Raw genomic sequence first — 21,451 nt, 5'->3', positions numbered from 1 at the left:
CTCCCTCGCAGCCTGATTACTGACCCTCGCTCACGTTTCCAACCCGACGGATTCCGAGGGCGCCATCTGGGCGGTTTGGGTGACATGACACGGAATGTCGGCGCGGGAAAGAAACGTTTCCTTGGTGGACTTGATTTTCTCCCCTTCTGCGGTATCGGCCGTAGTTACTGCGCCTGGTAGTCCCTCCCGATCCAAACGAAAAGTAGCCCCCGGTTGTGACCCGTCGATTTCGATGGTAAAAGGTCAAACAAGGGTCGTGCTCGGTAGAGCTAACCGCCGGGGAGAACCACGCCGGTATCCATGCGCCTAGGATTCGAATAATTTGGCAAATTTGCATAAAACTCCTATCATCCCGCCTGCGCTGTCGGAATACCGTGCTTGAAGCGTCGTCCCTGCGTGAAGCTGAAGCCGTCTTGCGGATTCGTCGTGTTTTGCATCGGATCCGGATGGCGATTTCAGATCGCTGGCGACGGCAAAGCTGCGTCCTATAATGGTTATATCCAGTGATGTACCATCACGCCAAACTCTAAGTGTGTGGAAAATTCCTAAAATTTTGCTTACTTTTGACTATATTTAAGGTATATTGAAACACGATTTATGAGTCATTGTACTTATCGTTGGGAAAAAAACACTGAGCATTAATCTAGTTCACAACTAACTAAACTAAAGAAACAATTCATATGTTCAAATCAGAACAGCAATGATTTGAAGCAAACATTGCTGGATATTAACTGTTATGAAATCATAAACACAGCTAATAACAGAAAAACAAAAAGGAAATCAAAAACTATTTTAGATAGACACATGCAATTTCTTCACAATTCCAGGAAATACAAATCTTTATCAATATGCTTTACTAATTGCTGAGATACTTTACCTAATTAAGGTCATGACGTTAACAGATGTGTGACCTAGAAGCGAAACACCAGAAAAGGGAAACAGATGAAATGTAACAAAATAGTCCAAATCGAATTGAAGAATAATATTATTTTTTACCACAATTTACTAATATTGGAATCTTCTATCGCACAAATTCGTGCTCTGTTTCTCATTTTATTTAAAAGAAGTTGTATTACTGCGAGTTTCCGTGTAACTGGTTACGCATGAAGCAAAATTTGCTATGAAATGAGTGTAGAAGAAAAACATCAATAATAGATATATCGAAAAACTAGACATCGTCCAATTGGACGTTTAAATTTAGTTTTTTCAAAGACATATACAGGCTCCGTGACGAATTGTTGCATTAAATTTTAACAAATTGTTTCTCATCTTTGCGCCACAAAACAATTTGGTTTAATTTACTGCTAAGATTTATCACGCACCCTCTAATCTAAGTAGCAATTGGCGTTTGTGGAATTTTTTGCGAATGACTTTACCATTTTTTTCAATATAGATACCGAAAAATGAAAAACAATTTTATTAAATTTACTGCTAATTCACGTGTAATTTCGGTTATAATTGGTTGATATTTGTTTGTTTTTCAAAAACTCAAAGAAAACTGTGTAACTTCTTTTCTTGCTTTACCCATTTTACCGGCAAGAGAAAACAAACAGGAGATTACCTAAACTTATTATCATAATACACTGTTTGATAATACTCTGTTTGCTACATCACTGGACGTAAGGCAAAAATGGCAGCGAATGTCACTCTAGCAAACGATGAAGATCACTAGGACGACGACGATGACTTCTCGTTCTTCCTTCCACTTGCTTGCACAAGGGTTTTCCCCGGTTCAGACGGTGAACGCAGTTTTCCACTTTCCCATACCGCATCATCATCGAGCTCAACTTTCTGCCTTTTATGAAATGCCACCTCTCCTTCCCGCTCTTTCAGTGTCCTTAGGGGTTCACTCTCTCTCTCTCTCTCTCTCTCTCTCTCTCTCTCTTTCTTTGTGGGATGTTGACTTGTTTACTCGCGGGCCGTTACACTTTTCTATTTGCGCTGGGCAAATATCGTCATTTTCGTTTTTCACTCACCCTCCAGCTTCTCGCGTCATTCCGCATATCGGTTGTTTTGTTAGTAGTACTGGGAACCCAGTTTAGCCGACTATTGCGCCGGCTATTGCTAGCAATAAAACCCCAACCCTCACTATTTCCCCTTTTCTCTCTCGTTCGCTCTTCTCCTCGATAATACGTCCCTTCCTTCATCTGTTACAGTTCCCATGGAAATGAAATGCAACCTCGGCAACCAGCAAGAGGAGCTTGAAGGTGGCGGTGGCGTTGGTGGTGGCGGGCCGCTTTCGAATGAGAATAACAACAACAACAGCAGCAGCAACAGCAACAGCAACAACGGCAACGCAAACATCACAACGACCGTCAACAACACGGCAACCGGTACCGGGCCAATCGGTACAACCGGTGCGTGCGGGACCGGCCGAGGGAGCGCGTGCGGTGCGAAAACACCAATTACGACGGCGACGCCGACGACACTACAGGGACACCCGATAGCCACCGCACCCAACGTCACCACCACCACCCCCGCCGGTGGCTCCACCGAGCAACGCTTGCTGCTGGCAGGGGTCATGAGTGACGCCGACCTCGGGGGCGGCCCGGGAACCGGCGGTCACACACACCTGGCGGGGCTGCTGGGGACGAGCCTGTGCGGGCAGTGCTGCAGTCCGATCTGCGATCGGTACATCATGAAGGTGGTGGACAGCACTTACCACGAGCGGTGCCTCCAGTGCACCTCCTGCTCGATCCGGCTCATGCACTCGTGCTTCATGCGTGACGGAAAGCTGTACTGTCGCTTCGACTACGAGCGGTAAGTAAGGGGGGCCTGACGTGGGAAGCGGACAGCTAGACCACCATGTATCGGTGGGTGATTAGTGCGCCCGTGTCTTGCACACACGGACACACAGCGTATCCCACAAAATGGCCACAAAATGAAGCGCCAACATGTGTGACGGCGAAGAAAGAGGCAACAACTCGAGCGCGAAACTATCGACGCCTTCTCTGGGCGTATGATTTGCGTCCGAGTTTATAGTGCATGTTTTGTGGCCGTGCTGAACACTTATTGTGCTAGTGGACACATTGCCCATTTCCCATTTCAAAGAATTTGTTCCAACAATGCTAATGGTGCACTGGACGGAGCTAATACAGCAGATGCAGGTATGAATGCAAAGGACGATTCATGCTTATTTCAAAACAACAAAACAACATGTTTAAAGGTGTTGAAATAAACATTGATAGTAAAATGTATCATTTTACATTTGCTATCGAAAGGACAAGGTAAGAGAAGAGAATGGTTATTTTGTCTTTTATGCTCGAATCACGCAATCAACACTTTTTCAAGCCTTCCTTGCCTAATCTTACATCAATTGCCAACGGAAATGGAGAAAAATTCATATTTGATTACAAAAATCATGGGATATCCATAAACCAATTTACATTTATAGCATGGTTATCAAAAACTACATAAAAATGATGAATTCGGCATGCATTTCCGCCAATTTAAAACTTCTAAAAATTTCAAAAGCTTTTACTTCTCTGAAATGTATCATTACTACTTTTTTTTCTTGTGTGACGTTGTTTTTTTGTTGATACACGTTGTATAGATTGGGTTGAAATAGTTTTTGCGTTGCAGCAAAACAGCACTAAAAAGGCTGTAAACCATTCTACCAGTTATTTTTAACAACCAAATTGAGTTGAATCAAGTAAGAAAATAGTCCTGTTATACATGCAACACATTGGTGTTATGAGTCCAAATGTAAATAAACTATATGGTTTAACCGAAGTATTGCCTTGATACTTAATACTCCGTTCTTCAAAAATGAGAAACATTTCGCCGAATAAATATCCTTCCTTTTTGACTGTTTTAACTATTTATTTACCTTGCTTCTGACTCAAATATACTATTTTAGCAATTGTTGCTTCAAATGCCAAACTTTTTATTTGTTAGCACACTCTTTAGATTTATTCTCGAATGGAATCTATATTGAATTCAACAATGACAAGCAAACATCAAGTCTTACTGGGCTACTTGTTTGTTCTACTTGGAGCAAAAATTCCTATCTGTGTTTACTAATTTATATCAAACTCTAAATCAAGCTTACAGTTTTTTACAATAATTTGTCACTCGAATATATTGAAAACAACAACCAAAATTACAATTGTATACATCAACAAACGTTACCAAATTTGTGGACATCCAATTCACCTAAAACACATCTTCCAATGTGATTGATGGATAGCGTTCCGTTTAGCTCTCGAGAAGCAAATAGCGCTACATTTTCATTCCTCAACGGATTGTGCTAGCCGGGCGGAGATAGATTTCCTATTTTCCAATCTTTTTTATTCCCACTTAAACCATCGAGGATGTCTTCATCCCAAAAACACACCCGGACTCCCAAGATGGCTTCAAAGCGACGGTACGCTCGAGTTCACCCCAGTATCCGGTGGAAAACAGCGCTTGGTTTCGCAACAACCGTCGTCGCACCGGCAAGAAACTGCTCTTCACGATAGAACAAACAAATAAATTTGAAGATTTTATTGTTATACGTGTTCCACTTCCCGTCCCCCCTTTCGATGGGACTGTCTCTAGGAGATGAGTGTCATTTTTGGCAAAGGCATGTAGACATCGTTTACAATATCCTCCCCCATTCCGGTGTCGGGTATTCGGGGTACGATTGTGGAAAAACGAACGAACGCGCTCAGCCAGCTTCCCGCGCCTTCCCAACTGCTTCGACCAGAGGGAAAAAGAAAGGCAAACACAATGCGAACGCCGATGCCTCCATTTTATTGTATTGTCTTCGGCCCATGGAATGACGACGGCCACCATTCGCTGGAATGCGCCGGAAGGATCAAAACATTTTGCCGAGTGATTGTCAATTTTCCATCGCATGCGCATATGGGTCGTTGGATGCTTCGGTGCAGGTGGGGGTGTGTGTATTTTTCTTTATTGTTTAGATTCATACTAAGGGTGTTCTGTCGAATAGACTCCAAGCTGAATTCCGGTTCCATTTCTGAGCATGTCGGACGGGCTTCAAAGGGCCTATATAAAATGTCAACGCAGCCATTCAAAATGGAATTCCATTTCACCTGCGTTTGTTTATTTTTTCCCTTCTTTTTTGTCAATATTCTTTTGTCAATTTCTTGTTGTTTTCAAAAAATGTCTGAAAAACATTTTTCGTTCCTATCATGCAACTGATCGGTTAGGATACATATAATTTCATCCAAAGGCATTTTAAGCATATTTATATTTTCAATTATCAAACAAGCAAAGTCGTTGCAGGGTCTTCTTGAAAAATCGAATCTGCTTTTGCATGGACTCCTAATGTCTGTGGCATTTTTCCGCTCTTCTAACGATCGCCAATTAATATTACCATTTTATTATCGTGCTACAGCTACACAGTCGTCTGACAATTCCATTCCTCTTTTTATTACTGCGTGTCAAAGCACCTCCGCAGGCTCTTCTTCTTTCGTCTAGTTCTGTGTGCGATTTCGCCACGGCAGAAGAACGCATCGAACGGCCATTCTGTTCCATTGTGTCCTCGGACTGGAGTGGAGCGCCAAATTAAAACCGAACAGTCCACTAAATCCTTACAATATCCATTTTATGGGTGTCATGAATTTAGCGAGTCCGACTGTCCTCGGCACTCAACGGCCGATAGTTGGGTTTCGGTGTGTGGGTGTGTGGTATGTCGTTTTTCCGCCCCATCCGGGTAAGAGATGGACTGTCGTAAATTTCCCCAAAATCAAACGGGTTTGCTTTGGTAAAACGACACCGGGCTTCGGTTGTGGTTGATCGCGACTGTCTGTCGGGCGTTGCGTAGGAAATGCAGGGAAGGTTCGTCGTGAAAGTCGCAAAATCAATAAAAAGAAGTTAAATGAAAGGATCTGCTTGTGTTTTGTCGAATGGTAAAGGAATATTATGTTGCTCCAAACATAACAATAAACTGGAATATGTGGTTGGGTCAGAGGCGGATTAAGCGTTCCAGGGACCCCAAGTAGCTATAAGTTGAAGGCCTCCTATACATAAACTACATTTAACATTCAATTGTTTATTTAAAAATTTATGAAGTTTCAATTTTTAATCAAATTTAGATCAAACTATCATTTTGCTTAACTTTATTCCGTTGAAAAGATTTCAAAGCCGTCTTTCGTGCGCAACCATTATTAACTTTTATATGGAGCCATTTTCTACGACCGGTTATCATTTTCTATAAACAAAATGGAGTAGTAATTCATCTTTTTGCTTTTTAATTGAATATCTTTTCAGACATTTTAAAACTACAAAAGAACTTTTTTCTGAAATGTTGAAAATACAAACTTAATACAATGTTAAACATTATTACTAGATTCAGAAATGTGCAGGACATTATTTTTTCTGATCCACGTACCTTCAACTTTTCTGAAAATTTGTCTCTTGTTTGATAAAATCTTTACACTGATCTTTTTGTATTACGCATCAATCTTTTATATTTTAACCCAAAAACAAACACGAAAAGGTTACGTTTAGTGACCTTTTCTTCATCAAAACATAGTTCAGATAATTCAGTTGTTTAATTCTAATATTTATATTGTCTTCATTAACTTTTCACATTTCATAGCTACTTTTTTGAAGAATAATAAAAATAATGATCCCAAGCAGCAGTTTAGTTTGCTTACGCTATGATCTGCCTCTGGATTGTATTCTTATTGTAGATATTTTCAATTCTTTGTAATTTGATTCACCAGGTACCACCAGAACCATCACAAAGCCTTGTAGTTTCGTAGCATATGATTTGTATTGTTTTTGTGATGGACAGATTACGATGAAAATATTATCTTACAAAAGAGTTCAGCCAGTTTGATAACGTGATATCCATTTAACGCAATTTACTTATTTTTTTCAAAGTACAAAAATGATATGTGATTTAGTATTGATAGTTATATTAATGTAATAAATGATATAAGAATTGAAAACTCTATTCAAAAAATAAGTTTCTATGGCACATACAGTTGGTCCCCGCAGTACGCGAATGTTTGGGACCGAACGCAATAGCGTATATCGAATTTTCGCGTATTGCGGATTTCCTCTGCCATATCGTTTATACCTCATATTGAAGAGTTGACACTGAGAGGAAACCGCTTATTTAACATATCTTTTATCCAAATAACTAATAAGTGTTCCATTTCTTGTATTGCATAATTATATCTCTGTTAAAAAGTGCATATTAAAAACTTCATTTTACCAAAACAAAGTAAAATTGACAAATCAGAACTCGAGCAACGCTATGAGCTGTCAGTTTTAAAAAATCGCGTATTGCGAATTCGCGTATATCGAGTATCGCGTACTGCGGGGACCAACTGTATATCATTTTAAGCTATAATAAATATAAATAATAATTGGTGTTCAGATTTGGTAATACTATTTAATTAACGAAAACCGTAAAAAAACCGGAAGAAAATAAAAAACTAAAATAATCAGCAATTTAATAATTTAAAATTCGATTCTATGCAGTAGATGCATAGAATCGAATAAATGTCGGTTCATAGGGTCGAATAAATGTTTCTTGACTGTTGTAAGGTTTCAATACTAAAAGTAATATTGTAGGTTGTAATCAATACTAAAAGTAGTAAAAGTAGTACATCAATACTAAAAGTAGGATTATATGATGGTTCTTTACAAACTTTATTTGAAATTTACCGTCGAACATGAACTTACATAAAACAGGGAAAAATAATTGTATCCGCTACTCTTGGTATTGTTTGACTCAGTTAAAGTTAAGTTTTGTAGATTTTGGTGTTTGTTCTATTCCCATGCTCAATTTCTAATCTGCAACTTCCGTTTATTTTAGACTTATCAAAGATTTGGCAAACATTATCCACTGGGCCAACACATTAGATGCCAATCTTTTGGTTCACTTTTTTCAAAGGCTGCTTTCCATTCATCCGTCAGTTTTGTGTTTGCCCACGACTCGTTCCTTTCGTAATGAGAGGGCAAAACATGCTATTTAAAAGGGGTTCAACCGTGGCCGGGTTGTCCACACGTGTTCGCTGCTCCGTTCGCCCTACCACACGTTGCGGCGATGGTGAGCACATAAATTTGATTGTTTTCAATGTCCTTTGGACGTTTATATGCTCCGTTCGACACGCTCCCTTAGACTCGGGCCAACTTGTGTATGATTTTTGCGCTCCCCCTGAGAACCGGTAACGAGATCCTAACCTTTTTTCGCCTCCCGAGTGCAGGCCGGGAAAGACCCTCACATACTAGGGCCCCTCAAGAATAAAGTCTTTGCCACGAAATATCAGAACAGTGAAATCCTCTGCTTTTGCGAAGTCGCGCCATAAAACGTATTGTTTAAAGGATGATGGATTGAATTTTAATGACAATCACAATGTGGTGTAAAATAAATTATGGGCAATTTGTCATCCCTTGTACATACTCTTGTGTGTGCGCGTGTGGGGTTGTGCAGAATGTTACTCATCTCACCTCGAAGGGAAAATGGTAAAGGAAAAACGAAACCAATTGGACATTGATTCATCCCGACCTGCCGCGACCTTGAATGACTGGACTGGCACTTTCCTACACCGAATTGGAAAGTCAACGTGGCGACAGCAGCGCACGTGGTTAATGTATTCTGGTACACGTGAAAAAGGGGTAAAGCTCCCGGTATGACGGCAGTGGGAGAGCCTGACGATAAATGTCTTTGTGGCGTAGCCGGCAAAGGCAAGGATATAGCTTTTCCACAGTCAGTTGGCAAATGGCGATGATGATTGCACTATTTGGCCGTTTTTTACGCCTTTCCACACAGCTCTTTTCCATTGCCACCGAAAGAAAGAGCGATGACTAGTCGATTTCCCTGCCATGTACATGTACATGTTTTGTAAACGATGCAGCTTTCCATCGCCACTTCGTGCCAAACCATTGTCTCATTCGGTAAAGGGTAATATGGTTGTAATACTCCTATCGATACGATCAAACGTTCATCAGTCAGATGGCAAAAAGGTGAGATAAAAAATAGTGATTGTCGATTCATATGTGACACGTCGACAGTTATTGGATTCTTGGGTGAAAAAGCAAAACCTAAATCGGCCAAAAATGTTACGCAGATATTCTATTTCTTTTTTGGAAGCGACAAAGCTGAAGGGTTTCAAAGGCAGATATGGCAGAAAAATGATGTATTTACTTTACTACTTTCTGCTCATAAAGCAAATTAAAAAAACCTTTTGAAAATTCACGCAAGTGTGTGAAAAATAAGTAAAATCGTTAAACAAATAAACATGTTGCTATCCTCGCGAAACAAACCAGTAAAAAAGTTCTTAAAAAAGTTACTAATATCAAAGTATGCATCTTAATGTAATGACAGTTTTTTGCATTCAAACAAAAGAAAATACCATCGAGTAGATAATTGAGATCATATGGAAAAAAGTTTCTTGAAATTTTCTTCGCTTTCGTTTTATTTTTCTAAGACCAGACAATAAACATTTAGGCAAATTTGCCTTTGATTACTATCAAACGAGACACTCAAATCACCTTTCAATAACGGGCCGATAATCACACTTTAAAACAATGCTAGGTAACGGAATCACGATTCGACGATTCGGGCGGAAGTTTGCGCTCACAGTTTTTCCCCGCAAGCCACACCGCAAGCCTCCTTTTCCCGAGCACTTTCCACTCGAACGCGGCCGGAAGTGAAAGTTTCGCAATGATAATCGAAAACCGTTTAGCTGAACCCCCGCCTTTGCCATTTGACACTTCTCCGCTCTATCTTTGCCCCTTCTTGCAGGCTGTACGGGCGGAACAGATGCCTCGGATGTGGTGACAAGATCGGTGCCGACGAGCTGGTAATGCGCGCCCTGGATAACGTCTTCCATCTGAAGTGCTTCATCTGCGTCGTCTGCGGCGTGCGGCTGCAGAAGGGCGACCAGTACGTCATCAAGCAGAGCCAGCTGTTCTGCCGGCCCGACTACGAGAAGGAGGTGGAGATGTTCCAGGGCTACAGCTACGGTAAGGGTTACGGGCCCCTGCCTTGGGCCAATCGCGACTCGCCGTCCAAGCTTACCGTTGTGGTGTGAAATTGCAGACGACTACTGCTGTGACGACATGTTCCAGACGCGCATCGACGGTCGGCGAGGTCCGAAACGGCCGCGCACCATCCTGACCACGCAGCAGCGCCGTGCCTTCAAGGCATCGTTCGACATCTCGCCGAAACCGTGCCGGAAGATCCGCGAGGGCTTGGCAAAGGACACCGGACTCAGCATACGCATCGTGCAGGTCAGATAGAATTACAAATGGTCCTTTGATTTAGATGAATAAACTAGCAAAACGAGGCAGAGGCACAATCCACTATATTGCTATCGATGGTTGATTTCCAGCTTTTCACAAAACACAATTAGTGAAAATGTTGAAAAATCATTACTTAACGAGGATTTGATAAATTTGGTAAAGTTTTCGAACAAAAGATCAGTTCTTCAAATGTAGACAATCTACAGAAGGATCCAAAAAGCGATCATTTTGACCGCTTCGCAATTTTCAATTCTAGTTTCTCAAAAACGGCTGAATATTTTATACAAAAGAAAACATGACCTTCAATCTACAAAGCCACATCTAAAACAAAGCTTACGAATAGTTTTTAGTGGATATTTTGATCGTCGTTTTTACCACTCTCTAACTCCTATACAGTCCTGCCAAGTCGAGAAAATGACTCAAAAAGTTATCACACGTTTTTTACATTTTTGTATAGTTTTTTACATTTTTGTATAGTCTTAAACCGATGAAAAACCTATATTTTCTGAAATACCGAATTTGAGTTATTTTCATCTTTTAGCTTTTTGAAATATGACACGTTAATCCCAAAAAGTGTGTGCGTGAACCACCTTTAAAAACTGTTGATTGTTTTTACGACTACAAATGACGATGTAAATTAACTTTAAGAAATTAAGAAGCAGAAGAAGCTTCCGAAGCAATCTATTCTGCTATTAAAAACCACCACCTTTACCACTCTAAAAACACAAACAAAACCTTTACTTTCCCTCTACTCAGCAAATTTTTTGTCATTGAAAACTCCAAAAAATCTTGTTTTCATCATGGTCAAATTATTCACTTAATCCGAACCACTAAACAATTCATTTACTTCTCCCACTAAAAATGCGGTCCACCGTCTTTTCCGTGCCATTAACGCAGGTGTGGTTTCAAAACCAGCGAGCCAAAATGAAGAAAATACAGAAAAAGCAGCTGAAGGAAGGCAACAAAGGTGCACACCACGGTGGCGGAGGAGGCACCGGAAGTAAAAACCACAGCGGAGGCGTAGGAAAGGGCGGTAACGACTCCCAGGAGGAGTTGTCGGACAACGAGAGCGGTGGTGCCAAGTTGTCACTCCGCATCAAAGACGAAAACTCTCGTAAGTATTGATCGCCGAGGACGAATCCCCCGGGAAGGCATGAATTTATTCTGGCGACGCCACTTCGGAAGTCTTACCGGGGCAGTCAATTTTTCACCAACTCCAACTCGGTTTGCCGCAACACGTTTCAATACCTTTAGACTCACCTTTCCGAACGGAGGAACCTTCTGGAGGTTTCCGTGTTTTGCAGTCTTCAACTTCGATAACGTCGGTTTTCAGATCCTTGTAAGCTATTGCTGTCGGGTTAAACGCACGGGTTCGGGGGGATAGAGTACCGGTGAAGGAATTTGTACCACTACACCTTTTTCCATAGCATAGCTGCCATTTCCCTACGGCCGCAAGGAAGATTTTACAGGTCGCTTCTAATAGGCTACGGTACATACTTGAAAAACACCCGCAAAGGGTAACACTTTCACACGATCCTCCATCCCGGATCCAGGAACGGAAAAACACAGCAGCCTGAGTGTCCCATTTTCCTCGTGTGTGCGAAAGCACTCCCTAAGCTGCTAGAAAATTCAAAATCAACACAACCGAACACGAGCACTTGCGCGACACTTGCAGGATGGGAATGTTTCCCGGCTGTAAGTCATGGTGTCAAACATTCCGTCGGGTTCCCATTTTCCATTGGCACTGCATTATGCCACATTTTACGGCCCTTCATGTTTGGGTTGGTGCGCAGTCAGGAGTGTCGAATGGGGAGGGATGTTAGACAAACCGGTACTGTATAAGAGATGCTTGTCTGTTTCCTCTTCTTTGTCTGATTGTACTTGGAGTTCTGATCAAGTTTACCTCTTTTAAGGAATAAAATTTAAAAAATATTTTAAACATTTTTAAAAATTCATCTCAACCTATGAATCTATAAAATTCAGACTTATTCAATTTGTTGCCACATAATTAACAACTGTTAAAACATTCTTTGTTCTCACTGCCACATTTTAGAAATTGAACCAAAACAACACCTGCTCATCTTTTAAAGTACTAATCATTCCGATTTCGAAAGGTTAGTTTAAATAACCAAATAAAAGCACTGTTTTACCAAAAATATTTGAGGGTATTACAATTGGGAGCGCGGAAACGATACACTTCTCGACACTGCCCCATACAAAAGGTAAACAACACTTTGAAAAAAGCGAAAAAATGGCTGGCCGTCTCGACGATCCAAAACGACGCCACCTACGTGTCGAGACGATGCGCGGAAACGAAACGACGCGGCTAGCCATTTTTTCGCTTTTTTCAAAGGTGTTGTTTACCTTTTGTATGGGACCGCGACGAGAACTCTGACAGTTCGTATCGTTTCCGCGCTCCCAATTAAAATACCCTCAATTTTTTCAAAACGATATCATCGAAAAACCTGTGTTAAATAATTTGATTCCTCGTTGTTGATTAAAGAGTTACACGATGATGCTGCAATACGCAGTTGTTAAAGGAGAATAGTTCTCTCAACTGCAACGTGAGTGTGAAAATAAATCAAAATTTCAAATAGTTTCCTGGGAATTCCCCTTATTTAAACACAAAAAAAGGTCCTTCTGGTTTTGCACCGAGACGCGCCACGTCTGTACTTCGCATTTGCATTCTTTTGCCAGTTAGATTCACTTTAAAAAGATTCTCTTTGTTAAAAAGTTAAGAGAACCGGTTGTAGCACAACACATTCAAGGAATGCATCTTATTTTTTACTGTTCGATATTTTAACGTCTTTCCTTACCAATTTTTAAACAGCATCACGTCTTTTAGCTCCATTCAACGCATCGAGTTTGAACTAGTAAAATTTCTACTTGTCATTAAATTGATGACTTTTCTGAAACAAACATTTTCATAACTACTAATTTATTGAATCTTCAATCGGTAAAATTTATCGATCATCGGTAGAATCCACTACGTCAATAATGTTGGAATAAACGCTATTGACTGAGTCATAAATTAACTATTACATCGTTTTGAGGATTTACCGAAATAAGGCACTGTGAACTGTTCATTTTTGAAATGTGTATGCTATATTCTGAAGAATATTTTGTCACATAATTAAATATCTTCCTTTGTCCTTCTTCTTCTTCTTGGCGTAACGACCTCTTGGTGATGCCTTACGGCTTACGAGACTTGTTTCCCTGTTGTACGTGGATAGTCAGTCCTCTCGTACAGGCGAGGGTCCGGTCTCAGTTGGGATTCGAACCCATGCCGTCGAAGTGGTGAGCCCCGGCGCTCATGGGCCGATTTTCTAACCGGCGCTACCGCTCGGCTGTCGCGGACCCCCGACAGTCCTTTGTCCTTCATAAAACATAAATGATGACTTTTTTATTAGGAAAGAATTTGCTCACATATTGAAAATTTTAAATTTTGTCAGAATCTCATTGTTTTTGTTATTTGAAAACTAAATTATTTTAACTCCCAGTGGCTCGTGCATATTCTTGTATAGGCAAGGAGTCAACATGCGCTGTTCACCTGCGGCTGATCTGTAGCTTCATAAAACCTAAGACGCTTTATTTTTCCACCGCAAAAATGAATGGGTTCGCAAAATAATCAAATTTTTTTTTTTTTTTTATGTGGCACGACATCCCCTAGTGGGACAAGGCCTCTCTCCGAAGAGAGTTTGTGTGACTGAAAGACGGTATATTATAGATCGGTGGTCAGCCGTTCGTAATACTGGAGGGTGCCAGATTCGAGATTCGATCCCACACCTGTGGTGTGGTGTTTCCTTTCGCTACCGCTGCGCCATGGGCACCCCCAATAATCAAATTAATTCAGATAAATTTTCGTTTATTTATGAGGTTTTTCCTCTTCAGGATCAAACACCTATCTACATGATAGCTGCAGCGATAACGAGGGAACCGTCACCGACAACGATGGTGGCACGTACGGGGGTGGAACGGGCCGGCTCAGTCTCGGTGGTCCAGACCCCTACAAAATCGTGAAGGAAGAGCTGGACCTCGAGGACGACTACTTTCGGCTAGCGATGGGCTCGACGCACGGTCATAACAACAACAACAACAACAACAACAATAACCACCACCACCATCATCACCATCATCACCACCACCAACACCAGCATAACGCTCACCCACATCAACACGGCCCGCATGGAGGCGCCCGATTCGGTGGTAAATCCTTCGACAACGGTAAGTGAAGCGACAAATCGCACACCATGTCGGAATGCGAACCGTGGGTTATATCCACACAATTATTTCTAAATTTGTCGACCACAATCACCTGCAGTTTATCACACTTCGCTGGATGTGTGGGTGACAAAAAAGAGGTACGGATAAAAACTCAAACAAAAAGCCCTCGGCACGAAGTCACCACCTTCACCACAATGTCGCCATCGGTTGGGCAAAAGTTTTTGCAACCATTTTTTTGTGAAGGCTTATTTATTCTGTGTTATGGATTTGAACCTTCTTCTTTTTTACTTTTTTGGGCAATCCCCCTATTTTGGGTTACACCAAATGGTTTCCCTTGCGATAAGAACAACATGAAATATGTTTGGAGTTCACACAATCCCTGCTCGCCGTCACACTTGGACAAAAGGCGACACAGCATTATGTTTGGCAATGCTGCGTGGAGAACGAGGTAGCGATTTAAGGCGAACTGTGTCGCAACAAACAAGCAAAGGCAAACCCTGCTCATACATTAGGTACACAGAGAAAAATTGTTTGGTTTAATAAAACAGTCATACTTTTTTTGAGGACATGAAGTGAAAACAACAGGTCTAAGCCTTCATTTAGCTTTACAAAAATGTTATAATACAACAAATCTGCCGGATTACAACCTAGGAATTTATCGAAGTGGGTATTGGATTTGATAAGTGAGTGAAAATTATAAATTTTCTTTATATCAAAACATTGGCTACTAGAAATAAACAAGTAAATAATTTCAATTTATTGATCTAATGGAAGAATGTAAAATTCTTTCCTCAATTCGCATTAGCTTTTGACTTTGCTCTGTAAAATGTTTTGATGGTGAGGCTAAATGGTGAGGTGAGGTTGAATTTAAATTTGACCAATGAGATTTTTAAATGTATTGTAAAGCAAAAACATTGGATGGCATTCATTTTTTTCCATGGCTATTTTTCCATCGATAGTTTAAATGAAAAAAAAAACAACAATCCGCCACATTTTACGGTTACCTTCCATTTTGAAAAACCTGATTGTGCAGCACCACTAGACGTAACTAGTCTTGTTGTTCTAAAAACTTATAACTTCATTACCGATTCACATTGTGTCGTATCGTTCCTGCATGGAACGAAACAAATTCCTCCTCCCTCTAATGTGAGTTGGAGAAAGTTTCCCCACGATTCAACACGTCGGAAATGTGGGATGCAACGGAAAAAAGGATGTAAACTCAGTGACAAACTGTACAAAAACGTTTTGTAAGCACTGCCACCAACAATCTTCCCTTGCACGGTTAGTGTTTTGAGAGAAAGCAAAAAGAGTTTATTGAAATTTATGTCCTAGCATGGCCAGACATGCATCAGAGAACAAAATGTTTTCAGGTGTGCAAACACAAACAACACAAAGTTGGTACACAAGCACCAGAAGCCGGCGTGTAACCATAAATATTGTAGTATTAGCAGATTATGGCGGCAATGTAACGGATTAGCAACCTGTTGACGATGGGTTACGCAGATTTTAGGGTAATGTTTACGTGCATTCGTTTTTTTGTAGACAATACATCGTTAATTATCATTGTATCTATCAGAAATTTCATTTGAAACCAACCATCTTTTACTTTTCATTAAAACTGTGTGCCATGTTCACATACTGTTTTAGGACAGAAGTTTCTTTAAACCTTACATTCTCAACTTCGCAATCCGACCAAATCCCTGAACCTTCGCTAAAAGTAGTAGTCAAAGCATAACAAAGAAAAACCGATGGGACACCACTACGGAATAAATTCATGAAATTCTTCCAAAAATTGTCATCGAGATTTTCCCCACAATGGAAAGTATGCAACGACTGCGTCATCATTCACTCACTCCGTTCGCTGTTTTCAATCGCCTTGTCCAAAACCAACGAATACGTTCGACAATGGGGGAATTCCAAAATGTTTGGCCTCCGATAAGAAATGAAAGGAAAAACATCCAACAAGAATTACGGGAAAAACATCCAAGAAGAAATTCGGCTTACGAAATACGGTGTATTTTCGGTTGCCAAGGAGACAACTTTGGTATAAAAGTGGGGAACTCTACAAATGCTTCCCGTTACCCGGTTTTGTTCCATTGTTTCTTTTCGATACACAAATGTTCCAATCGAACGCGCTTGGGGAATGGAAAATGGAGGAGAACTTTTCAAAATACATGGAAGAGGGTAAAACAATTCATGACATTTCCCGTCACAGTTCTTGTTGTTTTGACTTTTTAAAAGTTTTTGATTGAACGTGGAAAGTTTATCACAAAGCAACAGGAAAGCATTGGTTAATGGAGGAGGAAAACTTCCGTTAAGCAAAATGGAAATCTATGTAAAAGGTTCAGAAAGTCATACTTTCCTTTTGTCCTTCGTTCTATGTAAGTAAAATTGCTAAGACGAAACAAAGAGTGGATTTATTTAATTCCACAGGACACATCAGGATCAACATTAGGAAAACCACTAATGAATTGTTTATAACCTCTTTCAACTCATATTTGGGAAGATTAAAAAATATTCACCACAAAACTTTATTAAATTTGACTAAACAAATAAATCAATAGAAGAAAATTTTTTTTTATAGCAATCGTTGCTTTTCATGAGCTGACGCTTTTTCCAGTGCGAAAGCCAATGTCAAAATTGATTTTCATTCATAATTTTTATATTCATGTAGATGCCACGAAAACAGGCTAATTCATCTTACAGTCATCTTGTAAATTTAAAATATTCTCAGGTGCACATTCTCAGAAGGTATCTTGAATGATAAGATTTCGAACAAGAACTTTAAGACTTCTTTTCTTCTCACTTTTTCTACACCTTCATTTTCCATTCGTATCACGTAAGAAGCCCAATCAGACACGAAGGGGACTGAACTAAAAGGACTTTTCTGACCAGAACTTTTCCGCCTAACTTAGCACCTACCTGGTTACTGATAAATGAAGGAGAAGAAAATTCTGCGCAAGGGAGGCACGGTGGACGGAAAAATCAATAAAACTCTCCCCCTTCCCCGCCCAACTTACACAACTCCAATAATCGGAATCTCTCCCTGGGAGGCTTTTGCAGAGGAAAGGACTTACGGGGCGAGAACACCCTGCTGCGCGAGGACGCAAAACTTCTTCCGGGAGCGTCTTCAACCGACAACAACCAGACAAAACTCCGTCCTTCGTGCAAGAAAACCTGGGGCCATGAATACCGGTCGTTTCGCTTTTTTCCTCGGTGGGTTATTTTTCATGTCCAGAACCGTGCACAGAGGATGGCCAAGCGTTTTATTTTCCCTCGTCCCACACTTGCTGCCTTGCTGCCAGTTTGGCCCAATTGCGAACGAGCTCCGGAAAGTAGACGGAAGAAAAATACCTTTAGCCCAACCTGGCCAAAACGTGCGGGACGAATGGGGTTCCTTTCCTGTCCCAATGGGGTTCCCACCAAAAAGATACGGCGGCCATGTTTGGCTGCGAACGAAGGGGGAGATTTAGGAGTGGCATCGCATCGCTCTTCCGACCGCTCACGGCTTCGCGCAAACACTTCAAGAGCGAACGCATCCTTTCTCCAAGATGAAGAGAAAGAACAAGAAAAAGTAACCGGAAAGAAGGATGTAAGGAGGGTGGGAAAACCCGGTAGTGCTATTTACCGAAGGTATTAGGAAGGAATTCATGCCTCGTTTCTTTTCGCTTGAATGGACACATCAGGGCTATAAACATACGATAAAATACACACACACACCCATACCCGTAAACCTGTACAAGAATGTACAAGGATAGTCGCTGTCGTATCGACTTTAAGACGTCCTGCAAAGATACGAAACCCGAAGAACGATTCATCGTTGTGAAACGTAAGAACCGGATCTGCTGAATCCTGCAACATAATTCCCTTTTCGCTGTCGTCTCCACCATTTACCATCCCTTGTTCCACCTTCAAACTTCAAGGCTTAGCCCGTCATAAACGAGCTTGAGCCCGTAGGATTTTCATACGACGTCTTCCATCGCCATTCGTCTGCACAGTGGGATGTGGTTTTCTTCCAATTTTTCTCGTGTTATTTTTGCGCACGGCAAAGATTTTCCATCCCCATTCCCAAACGCCGTACGGGGTATGATGTTGTGATTTATTAAGTTGCCCCGGATTGTAGCGGTGAAAACCTCTCCCACCGGGTGGGGGTTTTTCGGGCGAACGCCGTAAAGAAAAACCATGCCATATTAAAGCTGATCGCATCGGCAGAACGGCGTCAACGAATGGGATTTAGTGTGTGCGAAAAATATGGACACTTCCTTACTTTCGCCCGTTCGACATTCCTCCCCATTCTGGCTCCGTTGTGGCCAGAATTTGTGTGAACGTTTACGCCGGGATGCCGCCGTCCGGTGCGGTGGGAAATCCTCCTGGCAACATCGATAATCTTCCTAAAGCCCGGGACGACATCGAACTCCGGTTGCATATCTAGCCGGATGGCGCATGGGGTTATGGGGAGGTGCCGTTTTCCCTTCTTTATTTTCTTTCTTGATCTGTCGGATGTTGGAAATTATTTTATACCATCACAATTTTTCCATTATCCCCGAACATTATTGGGGCATCTTGTCCGTGAGAGGGTGAAATAAGTCATCGCCACCTGCAGGGCTAACGTTGGCCTTGTTGGTACCGTTTATTCTCCTCGAAGGCGGGGTCAAGCTAGTAAACTTCTACAAATAGTACCGTTCGTACGGAAATAAATTGAATAAACTCTACACATATTCGTGCAATGCACGGCAAAGGTCCGAAAAAACAAGATGTACAACAGGTAGAAGGGGAAAGGCCCAACAAATAAGGTACGATTGAATGAATGTGTGGTGGGCATCATAAAAAAGAACATAAATGTGTTTGGCTGGCATAACAAGGGTAGTGCAGACAAATATATATTCTATTGGTATTTTATTAAAGAAAAAATTATTTGCTATTTGATATTTGTACATACCATTTCATTGCTTGAATAACCCTGTTGTGTACGAAGCATCTTATTGTAGAACTTTCTAACGTACCATCCAAAAAAGGGAAACGTGGCAATGCGTAGACGCTCATCGTATGTACAATGTTTCCTTCTAAAGTAATTGTGCTTTTAAAATCTATGTAGCTTAAGTTGATTTTGTATCATTATTATGCCATAATCCATCTGCAAGTTTAGAATAGTTATGGTATGATTTAATCGCTTAAAAACTGGCCGCTTTGGTTTAATTTTGATAAAACACATATAATAAGTGAATTTAAATGTGCAAAACTAGATGATATGGGATTTATTGACTTCTTCTTATTCCTTCTTAAACTTCTTCTCTTCGTGGTCATGCCTGACTTTTTTAAGGGCTTACGAACATTTGTGTTCGAGGATAGTCAGTCATCTCGTACAGGGCAAGGTCCGATCTTGGTCAGGATTCGAACCCACGCCGTCGAGGTAGTGATCGTCAACTACTGTGTGTTATTTGTATACTGCATATTTCGAACACGAGAAATACTTTTTCTACGATAAAAATAAAGAACACTCAGACACCAACCTGCTAGCCTGTGGCAATCACTCACATCTCAATGCATTTCGTTTGCTTTTCCTTCGCGATCTTTACCCTCCCTTGCTCCGGTCTTCATGGTCCGGCATGTTGCACTTCCGGTGCCTCCTGCAGAGCTTCATTCAAACGCCGGAACTGGACCCGGAATCAAGACGGAAAACATGAACATCGATCCGACGACAACGATGCACAGCAACGAGCCATTGGAGTACGGCGTATCGCTTCAGCACTTGACCGCATCCATGAACGGAGGACCACCCAGCACTAGTAACCACCATAACAATACGATTGGGCATCCCGCCTCCTCGCCCCAGGATGCCATCTCCGGATCAGGAATGCTCAATCCGATCGATCGACTCTACTCGATGCAAAACTCGTACTTCTGCAATCAGGAAACATCCGGCCCGAATGCTCCCGGCCACCCCGGCACTCCACCCAACGGTAGCCAGCGACCATCGGTCCCTTCCGCCTCTCTGCAGCAACAGAATCCGATGCACTTGCAGCATCACGGTGTCGTTGCAGGACTCCAGCATCAGACGATGTCACAGCCGGGCCCGCATCAACAACACGGCTACCTGCCGAACAGTCCCGGCCTCGGTGGTCAATCGAACTCGCACATAAATGGACTGTGCAACACGTTGCTCGAACAGCAGCAGCAGCAGCAACAGCAGCAGGAAAGTGTCATGTAATGTGGATCCTTGTGCGTTACTTACAGTGGTGGCCTCATGAATATCATAATTCATTAGCAGGGACGTTTACTAAACTTTCTTATAGTTATGATAGTATTCATTTTGTATTACGATATTTTTTATTTTTTTAAATTATTATCTTCTCTACTTGGAATACCATAAACTCGTTGACGTTTGCATTATAATTGTATTGTTTTTTATTCCAAAAACAATTGATTGGCAAAATATTGTATACTTGTACACAGGTAAAAAACAATAACCATATTCTTGCAAAATAAAGTTTTGTAGTATTGCAGTATTCTTGAAAGCAAAGTTATCACTTCGCACAGCCATCACTGTAATAAAAACCATATCCGACTTGGTCTAGAAATGCACGGTTCACATCAGTTTGTGAAACATTGATCAAATGGATCGCACACCATCATTTGTCATCTGTCGTCTATCAATGTTACTGCATCGGGCGAGCAGAAGGCACAAACACACTAAACCAGGCAACACAGGGAACTAGCTTTTTGCAGAACAGAAAAAATGAACAAACTGGCAACAGACAACCCTCAGCCATGCGGTCAATTATTGCGCCGGGAGCGATGGTGCTGGACATGTATTATAATGTTCGACCAGTTCGTTTGTGGTTAGATTCGGGACGTTCATAAACACTTGCACGTACGACAAGTATTGCCGGGCAGGCCAGAATCATGGCGAACAGGCGCAAACGTCGTTAAACCGTTTTTTATCTTATCAAGTTGTTGATAACAGCGGAGTAGTTTTGCCTAAACCGGGGTGATTTAGATAATCCGTCTCACTTATTGT

The 21,451-nt window shown here is 41.3% G+C and overlaps 1 protein-coding gene across 1 annotated transcript in view; it reads left to right on the top strand.

The window, feature by feature from the left end:
• LOC131293841 (uncharacterized) overlaps positions 1 to 20,641 on the top strand; it is a 28,178-nt gene extending 7,537 nt beyond the window's left edge. Inside the window, exons 2-8 of the mRNA XM_058321894.1 lie at positions 2,157 to 2,232; positions 2,278 to 2,760; positions 9,710 to 9,930; positions 10,007 to 10,197; positions 11,107 to 11,323; positions 14,101 to 14,433; positions 20,067 to 20,641. Coding sequence (XP_058177877.1) covers positions 2,157 to 2,232; positions 2,278 to 2,760; positions 9,710 to 9,930; positions 10,007 to 10,197; positions 11,107 to 11,323; positions 14,101 to 14,433; positions 20,067 to 20,641 — 2,096 coding nt within the window. The remainder of the gene's footprint in view (positions 1 to 2,156; positions 2,233 to 2,277; positions 2,761 to 9,709; positions 9,931 to 10,006; positions 10,198 to 11,106; positions 11,324 to 14,100; positions 14,434 to 20,066) is intronic.
• Positions 20,642 to 21,451: the final 810 nt, after the last annotated feature.

Source organism: Anopheles ziemanni, chromosome 2, assembly GCF_943734765.1.
Source record: "Anopheles ziemanni chromosome 2, idAnoZiCoDA_A2_x.2, whole genome shotgun sequence".
NCBI lineage: Eukaryota > Metazoa > Arthropoda > Insecta > Diptera > Culicidae > Anopheles > Anopheles ziemanni.
Note: the sequence above shows the minus strand (reverse complement) of the source record. Positions and strands in the feature narration are given on the sequence as shown.